The sequence below is a fragment of the Mesoplodon bidens genome (genome assembly GCF_964165515.1).
Source record: "Mesoplodon bidens genome assembly, chromosome: 1".
In the NCBI taxonomy this organism is placed as follows: domain Eukaryota; kingdom Metazoa; phylum Chordata; class Mammalia; order Artiodactyla; family Ziphiidae; genus Mesoplodon; species Mesoplodon bidens.
This window is the reverse complement of record NC_138176.1, coordinates 182,957,807-182,972,200: the sequence shown is the minus strand read 5'-3', so window position 1 is coordinate 182,972,200 and position 14,394 is coordinate 182,957,807. Positions and strand designations below refer to the sequence as shown.

Genomic DNA, 14,394 nt, shown 5'->3' with positions numbered 1-14,394 from the left:
TCTCTTCCAGCCACTTCTATTCAACATTGAACTTGAGGTTCTAGCTTGAGCAATTAGGCAAGAAAAGGAAATAAAAGGCATACAGATTGGAAAGGAAGAACTAAAACTACACCTATTCCCATATGACATGATCTTGTACACAGAAAATCCTAAGGAATCCACTAAAAACCTATTAGAACTAGTAAACAAATTCAGCAAAATTGAAGGACATATGCTCAATATTAAAAAAAATCAGTTGTATTTCTGTATACTAGGCAATGAACAGTCAAAATAAAATTAAAAGAACAATTCCATTTAAATAACATAAAAGAGATTTAAATACTTTGGAATAAATTTTACTAAAGCACAAGACTGAAAACTACAAAACACTGTTGAAAGAAATTACCTAAAACTCAAATAAATGAAAAGATAATCTGTGTTCATGAAGAGGAAGATGTAATGCTGTTAACATGGTAATATACCCCAACTTGATTTATAGATTCACACAATCCCTATAAAAATCCCAGCTGCCAGCTGATCATAAAATCTGTATGGGAATTCAACGTATCCAGAACAGCCAAAATAATCTTCAAAAAGAAAAACAAAGTTGAAGGACTCACATTCTGCTTTCAAAACTTACCGCAAAATTATAGTAATCAAGACTGTGGCCCTGGCATAAGAATAGACATAGAGATCAACAGAATAGAGAGTCTAAAAGTAAAGTCTAACATTTATATTTCAAATGATTTTTGGCAAGGATGCAAAGACCATTCAATGAGGAAAGAACAGTCTCTTGAACAAATGGTGTTAGGACAACTAGATATTTTCCACATGCAAAAAAATGAAGCTGGGCTGCTACTTCACACTATATACAAAAATTAACTCAAAATGGGATATAAGATCTAAATGTAAGAGCAAAGCTATAAAACTCTTAGAAGAAAACACAGGTACAAATATTCAAAGCACTGGATTAGGCAATGTTTTCTTAGATTTGACACCAAAAGCATAAGCAAGAAAAGATAAAACAGATAAATTGCATTTTGTCAAAATTAAAAACTTTTGTCCTTCAAAGGACACTATCAAGAAAATGTCCTTTGGGACTTCCCTGGTGGTGCAGTGGTTAAGAATCCGCCTGCCAATGCAGGGGACACGGGTCCGAGCCCTGGTCCAGGAAGATCCCACATGCAGCAGAGCAACTAAGCCTGTGCACAACTACTGAAGCCTGCGCGCCTAGAGCCCATGCTCCAAAACAAAGAGAAGCCACCGCAGTGAGAAGCTCGTGCACCGTAATGAAGAGCAGCCCCCGCTCGCCACAACTAAAGCCTTCGTGCAGCAACGAAGACCCATCGCAGCCAAAAATAAATACAATAAATACAATAAATAAATTAAAAGAAAAAAAAAGTGTCCTTTGACGACCCAAAGAATGGGAGAAAAAATATTTGCAAATCATGTCTGTTAAGGGACTTGTATCCAGAATATATACATACAATTGAATAATAAAAAGACAAGTAACCAAATTAATAGCAGGCAAAAGACTTAAGACATTTCTCTAAAAAAGATATACAAGGGGATTTTCCCGGTGGTCCAGTGGTTAAGACTACACGCTTCTACTGCAGGGGGCCCAGGTTCAATCCCTGGTCAGGGACCTAAGATCCCACATGCCTCGGGGCCAATAATAATAATAATAATAATAATAATAATAATAATAATAAAAGATACACAAATGGTAAATAAGTATGTGAAAAGATACTCAACATCATTAGTCATTAGGTAAATATATATCAAAACCAAAATAAGATGCCAAGTTCACCCACTAGGATGGCCATTTTAAAAAAGGGACAATAACAAGTGTTGGTGAGGAGAAACTGGACCTTTATACACTTCAGATGAAGATATAAAATGGTACAGCCTCCATGTAAGAGTTTGGCAATTTCTTAAAAAGTTAAACCACATGACCCAACAATTGCATTTCTTTGTGTAAAACATATGTTCACACAAAAACTAGTACACAAATGTTCATAATAGCATTATTCATAACAGCCAATAAACGGAAATATCCCAAATGTCTGTCAACAGAAGAATGGATAAACAAATATGGTATATCCATATAATGGATTATTCAGACAAAAAAGGGATGAAATACTAATACATGTTATAACACTGATGGACCTTGAAATATTAAGCTAAGTGAAAGAAGCCAGACACAAAAGCCACACATTGTATGATTCCATTTATATGAAATGTCCAAAACAGTCAAATTTATATAGACACAAGGAGATTGGTGGCTGCTAGGTACTGGGGGGAGGAGGGAATAGGCAATGACAACTAATGTATACTGGATTTCTTTTGAAGTGATGAAAATGTGCTGGAATTAGATAGCGGTGATAGTTGCACAACTTTGTGAATATACTAAAGCCACTGAAATGTACACTTAAAAAAAAACAACAAAAAACTACTGAGGTGTCATGGTTTGGAAACAGTTTCCATCAGACAACTTTCAGGCCCTGAGTGTGGGACTTGGGAGAATGAGCAGTCTCTCCTCAAGATGGCTATAAGAGAAGCAGACCCATGGACAGATGGAGAGTTTCAAGCCAGGCCAAGAAAGGGAACACAACTCTCTGTGATGTAGCCAGGCGTGAAGGGGATTCAGTTGAAGGATTCTGAGAGTGTTAGTTAGGCCAAGAGCAGAAGCATAAAAGAGTAATGAAGATGAGAAGTGGAAAGAGATGGCTGCAGAACACAGGCCTTTGCAATCAATGAAGATAAGAAAACACTCACAGAACATTTTGAGAACAGAAGATAAGTATTGGAAGCAAATGGAAAGGGAATTTAGCACAAGAGAAGGAATGAAACACAAGAAGGCTCAGAGAAGTTTGGCTTTGTTTGTTGCCTAAGGGTCATAATAAAACACCCATCAGCCTCTAACATGATCAATTATTAGTTCACACATTCACCAGGCTATATGGAACACCCTATTTCTAAACATGGTGCCTGGCACATAGTAAATGTGTTATAAATGTTTTAAAAAATATATTTCTTAACCTTTATATCAAGAGTATCTACACATTTATTTTCTACTGTGCGCTAAAAATGACAATAAGGGCCACTTTATACACAGAGGTAGATTCTGTTTTCCATATCAAGATGTTAGTCGTTTCATTACCAAATTTATAAGACTCAGTGAGAAAATGTATACATAAAGACACATGAAATAAAAAAGAAAAATTATATGTACGTATAATAATCACACTGAAGTTTTTTTGACCTAAGGCCCATTTTCTCATAACTTGGAATATTGTTTAAAGCAGGTAACTAACTTGGGTTATTTTATTAGTTTTCTACTGATGCTGTAATAAATTACCACAAACTTAGTGGCTTATACAATACAAATATAGTACCTTACTGTTCTGGAAGTCAGAGGTCTGAAATGGGTCTCAACGGACTAAAATCAAGGTCTCAGCAGGGCTGCCTTCCTTTCTGATGGCTTTAAGGGGAGAATCCATTTCCTTGCCTTTTCCAGTTCTAGAGGCCTCCTTTCGTCTTTAAAGCCAGCGAAGACAGGTTGAGGTCTTCTCATATCACCTCATTCTGACCTCCTCTTCTGCATTCCTCTTCTACTTTTAAGAAGCCTCAGGATTATACTGGGCCCACCTGGATAACCCAACATAATCTCCCCTATCTCAAAATCCATAACCTAATCATATCTTCGAAGTCCCTTTGCCATCTAAGGTAACATTCATAGGTTGTGCTGACAGAATATAAATATCTTTGGGGGAACCATTACTCTGCGTACTGCAGTTGCCCATTCTGGTGTTAATAAAACAGACAGTCCTGACATATCCAGTGGATTTATTCAAATACATTAGAATTAGTTGGCTTTGAAAGGTAGCCAATGTGGGTCACACTGAGGAGGATAGAAAAGGTTCTAATTGGTATGAACAAGCAGCTGGGCATTGCTGAAATATAATTTAAAAAGGGGTTATGAGGTTAGACAAGCAGCATCTTGATCTTTAAAAAGCTTATATGCTTTGCTTTGTTTGAGGAACTTGGGCTTCACACTGCATGGAGCTGTGAAATACATTAAATAGGTGAGTGATAGAAGATTTACATTTCAGACAGAAATGTAAATGAAATGAAATTCTTGAAATGAATGGAAGGACAAAGAGATCAGAGGCAAAGAATACAGTTTGAGGTAGTGGTGTTTTTTTGTTTGTTTGTTTGTTTTTAATTTATTTTTGGCTGTGTTGGGTCTTCGTTTCTGTGCAAGGGCTTTCTCTTGTTGCTGCGAGCGGGGGCCTCTCTTCATCGCGGGGCACAAGCGTCTCACTATCGCGGCCTCTCTTGTTGTGGAGCACAGGCTCCAGACGCGCAGGCTCAGTAGTTGTGGCTCACGGGCCTAGTTGCTCCACGGCATGTGGGATCCACCCAGACCAGGGCTCGAACCCGTGTCCCCTGCATTGGCAGGCAGATTCTTAACCACTGCGCCACCAGGGAAGCCCGTGGTGGTTTTAAAATATGTCAAAAAAACCTCTTTGATACAGCTCATTTCAAAAGGTGGACCCTAATTCTCCTCTTTTTAAGTGTAGGCTATATTTATTAACTTGCTTCTAATAAAATAAAATGTGATGGGATTGATGATATGTGACTTCTGAGACTAAGTCCTACAAGGCATTGTGGCTTTGTTCTCTCTCTAGGATCACCTGCTCTGTGAGAAGCCAGTTCCCATATCATAGGGATGCTCAAGGAGCCCTACAGAGAGAGCAACAAGGTGAGGTACTGAGGCCTCTTGCCAACAGCAGTGTGAGTGAGCCATCTTGGAATCAGATACTCCAGCCCCAGTCAAGCCTTCAGATGACTGTACTCCTGGCTGACATCTTGCATGCAACCCTGAGCCAGACCACCTAGCTAAGCCACTTCTGAATTCCTGATCCAGAGAAACTGTGACATTAATATTTGTTATTTATTTTTTATTTTTTATTTATTTATTTATTTTTTTGCAGTACGCGGGCCTCTCACTGCTGTGGCCTCTCCCATTGCGGAGCACAGGCTCCGGACACGCAGGCTCAGCAGCCATGGCTCCCGGGCCCAGCCGCTCAGCGGCACGTGGGATCCTCCTGGACCGGGGCATGAACCCGTGTCCCCTGCATCGGCAGGCGGACTCTCAACCACTGTGCCACCAGGGAAGCCCAATATTTGTTATTTTGAGCCAGTAAGTTTTGAGGTAATGTTATGCAGCAATAGATAACGAATACAGCGGCTATGAAAATGGCTTAAGTGATTAATATTAAGAGCCAGAACTAAGACCAACAATGGAAATCAAGAAAATTCACAGATTCCAGCTTTTTTTTTGTCTGGATGGGCATAACGCGTTAAGGAGAGGGATAAGTTCAGCACAAATCCTCCAGTTTCCTGTTTTAATGGAAAGGTGCTAACTGGGATGAACTTGGGTCAAAAGGCAGTTGAAGTGGATTGGGTGGGTAGGGGGGATGTGTGGAATAGGAGTAGGACAACTAGAGACAAATTAACTTTTGAACATTTATAATTTAAGATACCTCTGAGAGCTCTTGATATGGTAGAAAAGTCTGTTGAACAGCTAAAGCTTTAGGATATATTTATTAACTAGGGGTAAGATTTGAAAGTTATTCATGTATAGTTGTTAATTAAAACCAAAGATGCAGATACTCTCTTAAAGATGCAGATACTCTCTTAAAGAGAAATGGAAAGAGCAAAAACTACGCTGAGTGATTTTTCCCTTAAGACATCATTCTATTCGTACAGTTTATTTCTCTCCCCCCAAAAAGGAAGTCTGGATAACTGATATACCATAATATTCATATTATATTATAGAACAGTACATTATAGTATATCTGAATGAAAATCAACACATTCATTTGGTCAATTCAAACTCCAAATTTTAAGCCTTTATTTAGCAGTAACTTCATTACATTTTTATATAATGGAAAACTTTCAATCCTTGAAGGTTGAGATGATGTCTGTCCTGATGCTTAATTAGCACAGTGGTTTGCACCTAGTATCCAATAACTGTTTATTGAAATGACAACTGAAAGTAAAAACTTAATAGCCTTAACATGTCAATCATTTCTGGAATAGTGACTCTAACACAAATTAATTAAAATTTCAAGAAAAATTAGGGAGAAAAATCATTAAATAGAGACATACCGATCTGTTTGTAAAACATGGATAAGATGTTCCATAGCTTGAATACCCACTTCCAAGCGATATTTCTGCACAAAAGAAAAATGTTATTTAAGTAACTAGTATCCAACTTAATAAACTTAATAACTGATAAAGTGTTACAGACCTTAGATAATGATTTAAGAGCACGCACAGCATTTCTTCGATCATCCAGTAAAGTAGATGAAGCTACTCTATCACAAAGCTTTTGAATCTGTCAGGGAAAAATGAAATAGCATTAATAGAATAAAAAGAACAAAAAAGAAACATGAAATTTTCCCCAAAATTTATACCATTTGGAAAAAAAAATCAATAAATGGGATGTCATGGAAATAGTCTTTTCACAAATCGAAATAACTAGGTAGTATTATAATCTTGTTACAGAGATCAAATAGATTTTTCACAGAGACTTGAAAAATGTAAGTGGTGTAAGAGAAGTCAAATAAAGTAAGTCATATAAATTGAGGAATTAAGAGAAATTAGTAGAACCAGAGCTTTCTAAACATACCTATTTCAGCTGTTTGAACCAAGAGGGTTGCATAATCCATTAGCGTTATGGTATATGATGGGAACTTAATAAAAAATTAAAATAATGATTGTTTACATCATAATTTCACCCTAATGTTTCCACTATATATTTGAATGAGAAAAGTCAGAACTGTTTATCAAAAATTTAAAGTGTGCCTCAAAATCTAGAAGGGTGAAATGTTCCAAGATTTTAATAAATTTGCAGGAATTAAAATTTGAACTGAACTTTAAAATAAACCTTGGAGCATTATTTACAATAGGAAAAAATTGGAAACAAGTGTCTATCAAGAGAAGAAAAACTAAATAAAATTGTGGTACATTCTTCAGTTGGATACTATGCAGCTACTCAAAAAATTAACTGTACTGACATGAAAATACTGTGATTTAATAAATAGTGGGGGAAAAAGAGCAAGTGGTAAAACTATATGTAAATTGTGAGTCCCCTGTAGCAAAAGTACCAAACTGTGTGTGTATGTAAAATTGCATTAAAAAAGAATTTGGAGGGCCTCCCTGGTGGCGCAGTGGTTGAGAGTCCGCCTGCCGATGCAGGGGATACGGGTTCGTGCCCCGGTCTGGGAGGATCCCATATGCCGCGGAGCGGCTGGGCCCGTGAGCCATGGCCGCTAGGCCTGCGCGTCCGGAGCCTGTGCTCCGCAACGGGAGAGGCCACAACGGTGAGAGGCCCGCATACCGCAAAAAGAAAAAAAAAAAAAAAAAAAAAAAAAAAAGAATTTGGAAATTTAAAACTATAAAAACTTCTAGAAGAAAGCACTGGAGAAAATCCTCGTGACTTTAAAGTAGGCAAAGTTTTCTCAGACACATACTAAGAGTATAACTGATAAAAGAAAAACATGGTAGTTTGGACTTCATCACTCCTGTTCTTCAAAAGACAGTGTTAAGAGAATGACTAGATAAGCCACAGAATAGATGAAAATACTTGGAAAACATCTGATAAAAAAGTTTTTAAAACCACTATACTCAGGTCCTTTATAGCTCTAACAGTTTGTTACTATTTTATTATTATTTATTCCTTAATGACAGTTCTTAGTAAGATTCTATAAATATGAGTTTGGCATAGCACAAACTTTTGCATCCTATGTATTGAAATTAATGGCTTAAATACATATAGTGTTTTCTAAATTATGTTCTATAGACTTCCGGTGTCCCAGAAGATATCAACACACTTCCTATGATCACAGAACCAGTGGGAAACACAAGGTTATACAAAATTAAATATGTTTCTGCACTGCAGGATTTCTAGAAGTCTTTACTATGCTGATTTGCATTTCTTCATACTGCAAATGCAGTATGTCAACCAAGCTTAGCTTTACGTTTTGATTTAATTCATTCTACCTACTCACATTTTGAAATTATTCCTACCTTAAATTGTATTTACTTCATAGTAATTATATTGACTTTCCAAAATGAAAATAATAAAGCTTTCTTTATTAAATAATTGGTTGATAGTTTTTCTACTACAATTTTTTTTTTACCATGAAAAAAACTACATAAATGTCTCCTGAGAAGAGATAAATCTCAGAACTCTCAGCTTAAAAGAATTTCTCAGGCCAAAAAGAGTTTTCCTGAGTATGAGTATAATTTCTTCTACTTGGGTCCTGTACATCTTTTTTTTCCTAATTTTTATTTTTTTAAAAATTTTAAATTTAATTTTATTTATTTTTTTTACACAGCAGGCTCTTATTACTCATTTTATACACATCAGTGTATACATGTCAATCCCAATTGCCCAATTCAGCACACCACCATCCCCATCCCCCCCACGGCTTTCCCCCCTTGGTGTCCATACGTTTGTTCTCCACATCTGTGTCTCAACATCTGCCCTGCAAACCAGTTCATCTGTACCATTTTTCTAGGTTCCACATACATGCATTAACAGACGATATTTGTTTTTCTCTTTCTTATTTACTTCACTCTGTATGAGTCTCTAGATCCATCCACGTCTCAACAAATGACCCAATTTTGTTCCTTTTTATGGCTGAGTAATATTCCATTGTATATATGCAGCACAACTTCTTTATCCATTCATCTGCGAATGGGCATTTAGGTTGCTTCCATGACCTGGCTACTGTAAATAGTGCTGCAGTGAACATTGGGGTGCATGTGTCTTTTTGAATTATGGTTCTCTGGGTATATGCCCAGTAGTGGGATTGCTGGATCATATGGTAATTTTATTTTTAGTTTTTTAAGGAACCACCATACTGTTCTCCATAGTGGCTGTATCAATTTACATTCCCACCAACAGTGCAAGAGGGTTCCCTTTTCTCCACACCCTCTCCAGGATTTGTTGTTTATAGATTTTCTGATGATGCCCATTCTAACTGGTGTGAGGTGATACCTCATTGTAGTTTTTATTTTTTTTTTTATTTTTTATTTTTTGCGGTACGTGGGCCTCTCACTGCTGTGGCCTCTCACATTGCGAAGCACAGGCTCCGAACGCACAGGCTCAGCGGCCATGGCTCACGGGCCCAGCAGCTCCACAGCACGTGTGATCTTCCCGGACCGGGGCACGAACCAGCGTCCCCTGCATCGGCGCCACAAGGGAAACCGCCTCATTGTAGTTTTGATTTGTGTTTCTCTAATAATTAGTGAGGTTGAGCAGCTTTTCATGTGCTTCTTGGCCATCGGTATGTCTTCTTTGGAGAAATGTCTATTTAGGTCTTCTGCCCATTTTTGGATAGGATTGTTTGTTTCTTTAATATTGACCTGCATGAGCTGTTTACATATTTTGGAGATTAATCCTTTGTCCGTTGCTTCATTTGCAAATATTTTCTCCCATTCTGAGGGTTGTCTTTTCGTCTTGTTTATGGTTTCCTTTGCTGTGCAAAAGCTTTGAAGTTTCATCGGGTCCCATTTGTTTATTTTTGTTTTTATTTCCATTACTCTAGAAGGTGGATCAAAAAAGATCTTGCTGTGACTTATGTCATAGAGTGTTCTTCCTATGTTTTCCTCTAAGAGTTTTATAGTGTCCAGTCTTACACTTAGGTCTCGAATCCATTTTGAGTATATTTTTGTGTATGGTGTTAGGGAGTGTTCTAATTGCATTCTTTTACATGTAGCTGTCCAGTTTTCCCAGCACCACTTGCTGAAGAGACTGTCTTTTCTCCCTTGTATATCCTTGCCTCCTTTGTCATAGATTAGTTGACCATAGGTGCGTGGGTTTATCTCTGGGCTCTCTATCTTGTTCCATTGATCAATGTTTATGTTTTTGTGCCAGGACCATATTGTCTTGATTACTGTAGCTTTGTAGTATAGTCTGAAGTCAGGGAGCCTGATTCCTCCAGCTCCGTTTTTTTCCCTCAAGACGGCTTTGGCCATTCAGAGTCTTTTGCATCTCCATACAAATCTTAAGATGTTTTCTTCTAGTTCCGTAAAAAATGCCATTGGTAATTTGATAGGGATTGCATTGAATCTGTAGATGGCTTTGGGTAGTAGAGTCATTTTCACAATATTGATTCTTCCAATCCAAGAATATGACATATCTCTCAATCTGTTGGTATCATCTTTAATTTTTTTCATCAGTGTCTTATAATTTTCTGCATACAGGTCTTTTGTCTCCTTAGGTAGGTTTATTCCTAGGTATTTTATTCTTTTTGTTGCAATGGTAAATGGGAGTGTTTCCTAATTTCTCTTTCAGATTTTTCATCATTAGTGTATAGGAATGCAAGAGATTTCTGTGCACTAATTTTGTATCCTGAAACTTTACCAAATTCATTGATTAGTTCTAGTCATTTTCTGGTGGCATTTTTAGGATCCTCTATGTATAGTATCATGTCATCTGCAAATAGTGACAGTTTTACTTCTTTTCCAATTTGTATTCCTTTTATTTCTTTTTCTACTCTGATTCCCATGGCTAGGACTTCCAACTATGTTGAATAATAGTGGTGAGGGGACATCCTTGTCTTGTTCCTGATCTTAGAGGAAATGCTTGCAGATTTTCACCATTGAGAATGATGTTTGCTGTGGGTTTGTCATATATGGCCTTTATTATGTTGAGGTGTGTTCCCTCTATGCCCATGTTCTGTAGAGTTTTTATCAAAAATTGGTGTTGAATTTTGTTGAAAGCTTTCTCTGCATCTATTGAGATGATCATATGGTTTTTATTCTTCAATTTGTTAATATGGTGTATCACACTGATTGACTTGCGTATATCAAAGAATCCTTGCATCCCTGGGATAAATCCCACTTGATCATGGTGTATGATCCTTTTAACGTGTTGTTGGATTTTGTTTGCTAGTAATTTGTTGAGGATTTTTGTATCTATATTCATCAGGGATATTGGTCCCTAATTTTCTTTTTTTGTAGTATCTTTGTCTGGTGTTGGTATCAGGGTGATGGTGGCTTCATAGAATGAGTTTGGGAGTTTTCCTTCCTCTCCAATTGTTTTCTTTGTTTCTATTTCATTTATTTCTGCTCTGATCTTGATGACTTCTTTCCTTCTGCTAACTTTGGGTTTTCTTTGTTCTTCTTTCTCTAGTTCCTTTAGGGGTAAGGTTAGATGGTTTATTTGAGATTTTTCTTGTTTCTTAAGGTAGGCTTGTATAGCTATAAACTTTCCTCTTACAACTACTTTTGCTGCATCCCATTCGTTTTGGATTGTCATGTTTTCATTGTCATTTGTCTCTAGGTATTTTTTCATTTCCTCTTTGATTGCTTCAGTGATCTCTTGGTTATTTAGTAACATATTGTTTAGCCTCCATGTGTTTGTGTTATTTATGTTTTTTTCCCTGTAATTCATTTCTAACCTCATAGCGTTGTGGTCAGAAAAGATGCTTGGTATGATTTCAATTTTCTTAAATTTACTGAGGCTTGATTTTTGACCCAAGATGTGACCTATCCTGAAGAATGTTCCATGCGCACTTGAGAAGAAAGTGTAATCTGCTGTTTTTGGATGGAATGTCCTATATATATCAATTAAATCTATCTGGTCTATTGTGTCATTCAAAGCTTCTGTTTCCTTATTTGTTTTCATTTTGGATGATCTGTCCATTGGTGTAACTGAGGTGTTAAAGTTCCCCACTATTATTGTGTTACTGTCAATTTCCTCTTTTAGAGCTGTTAGTAGTTGCCTTACATGTTGAGGTGCTCCTACGTTGGGTGCATATATATCTATAATTGTTATATCTTCTTCTTGGATTGTTCCCTTGATCATTATGTAGTGTCCTTCCCTGTCTCTTGTAACATTCTTTATTTTAAAGTCTATTTTATCTGATATGAGTATTGTTACTCCAGCTTTCTTTTGATTTCCATTTGCATGGAATATCTTTTTCCATCCCCTCACTTTCAGTGTGTATGTGTCCCTAGGTCTGAAGTGGGTCTCTTGTAGACAGCATATATATGGGTCTTGTTTTTGTATCCATTCAGCAAGCCTGTGTCTTTTGGTTGGAGCAAATAACCCTCTCACGTTTAAGGTAAGCATCGATATGTATGTTCCTATGACCCTTTTCTTAATTGTTTTGGGTTTGTTTTTGTAGGTCCTTTTCTTCTCTTGTGCTTCCCACTTAGAGAAGTTCCTTTAGCATTTGTTGTAGAGCTGGTTTGGTGGTGCTGAATTACCTTAGCTTTTGCTTCTCTGTAAATATTTTGATTTCTCCATCGAATCTCAATGAGATCCTTGCCAGGTAGAGTAATCTTGATTGTAGGTGCTTCCCTTTCATCACTTTAAGAATATCATGCCACTCCCTTTTGCCTTGTAGAGTTTCTGCTGAGAAATCAGCTGTTAACCTTATGGGAGTTCCCTTGTATGTTATTTGTCATTTTTCCCTTGCTGCTTTCAATAATTTTTCTTTGTCTTTAATTTTTGCCAATTTGATTACTATGTGTCTTGGCATGTTTCTCCTTGGGTTTATCCTGTATGGGACTCTCTGCACTTCTTGGACTTGGGTGACTATTTCCTTTTCCACGTTAGGAAAGTTTTTGCATATAATCTCTTCAAATATTTTCTCGGGTCCTTTCTCTCTCTCTTCTCCTTCTGGGACCCGTATAATGCGAATGCTGTTGTGTTTAATGCTGTCCCAGAGGTCTCTTAGGCTGTCTTCATTTCTTGTCATTCTTTTTTCTTTATTCTGTTCCGCAGCAGTGAATTCCACCATTATGTCTTCCAGGTCACTTATCCTTTCTTCTGCCTCAGTTATTCTGCTATTGATTCCTTCTAGTGTATTTTTTGGGTTTTTTTTGTTTTTTGTTTTGTTTTGTTTTTTGCGGTACGTGGGCCTCTCACTGTTGTGGCCTCTCCCCTTGTGGAGCACAGGCTCTGGACGTGCAGCGGCCATGGCTCACGGGCCCAGCCGCTCCGCGGCATGTGGGATCTTCCCAGACCGGGGCTCGAACCCGTGTCCCCTGTATTGGCAGGTGGACTCTCAAGCACTGTGCCACCAGGGAAGCCCCCTTCTAGTGTATTTTTGATTTCAGTTATTGTATTGTCCATCTCTGTTTGTTTGTTTTTTAATTATTCTTGGTGTTTGTTCTTTAATTCTTCTAGGTCTTTGTTAAACATTTCTTGCATCTTCTCGATCTTTGCCTCCATTCTTTTTCCGAAGTCCTGGATCATCTTCACTATCATTATTCTGAATTCTTTTTCTGGAAGGATGCCTATCTCCACTTCATTTAGTTGTTTTTCTGGGGTTTTATCTTGTTCCTTCATCTGGTACATAGTCTTCTGACTTTTCATCTTGTCTATCTTTCTGTGAATGTGGTTTTTGTTCCACAGGCTGCAGGATTGTAGTTCTTCCTGCTTCTCGGGTCTTGTACATCTTTTGATAATTTTTTTTCTAGGTAGTTTAGAGCTACCTAGAAAATAGGAAGGCATTTCCTGCTTTTTCCTAGCCCTAGACCTCAAGCAGTGGTTCTAAATCTGAGATTCCCATCTTGCTTAGAGTACTTCATCCCTGTACCCTGCAATGCTTGAATTTTAGGATCAGCTCCATCTTTGGTTGGTGTACAGAGAGACTTGTGTCAGAATACAAACTTCCATGTCCAAAAGCTCTTTAATCATTATCTGTTGAAGGTGGCTATTTAATCTGGGGGAGACACTTAGCTTTAGGAATATTGGAGGGAGATGATCATAATCCTAGAGTTTGGGGGTTTGCTTTGTTTTCACTTTCTATCTTTTATTTTGTGTTCTAACATGCTAACATTTAAGCCTTGTTAATTATTTTGTGGGGGGGGGCGTGCTGTGAGGCACTGTGGGATCTCATTTCCTGGACCAGGGATCAAACCCACGCCCCCTGTATTGGAAGCATGGAGTCTTAACCACTGGACTGCCAGGGAAGTCCTGAGCCTTGTTAATTTTTTAAAAGGCTTTTAGATATACACAAAGCTAATAATTTCAGCATTATGAAATAAATATTCAATATAAGTTAAAATAGCAATGATGTTATTTTTCATCTATGAGTCTCACAAAAATTAAAATAATACTACCATATATTAATACTATATGATTCCTTTTTTTTTTTTTGCGGTACGCGGGCTTCTCACTGTTGTGGCCTCTCCCGTTGCGGAGCACAGGCTCCGGACGCACAGGCCCAGCAGCCATGGCTCACGGGCCCAGCTGCTCCGCGGCATGTGGTATCTTCCTGGACCGGGGCACAAACCCGTGTCCCCTGCATCGGCAGGTGGACTTTCAACCACCGCGCCACCAGGGAAGCCCTGATTCCATTTTTTATAACTCAGAAA

General features: G+C 37.8%; 1 protein-coding gene across 1 annotated transcript in view; it reads right to left on the bottom strand.

Annotated features, from left to right (window-relative positions):
• The window catches only part of USO1 (USO1 vesicle transport factor), a 91,384-nt gene that overhangs the window by 57,837 nt on the left and 19,153 nt on the right, over positions 1-14,394 (bottom strand). Inside the window, exons 2-3 of the mRNA XM_081227838.1 lie at positions 6,302-6,388; positions 6,160-6,224 (exon numbers count right to left, since the gene is read on the bottom strand). Of these exons, the coding sequence (XP_081083964.1) occupies positions 6,160-6,224; positions 6,302-6,388 (152 nt within the window). The remainder of the gene's footprint in view (positions 1-6,159; positions 6,225-6,301; positions 6,389-14,394) is intronic.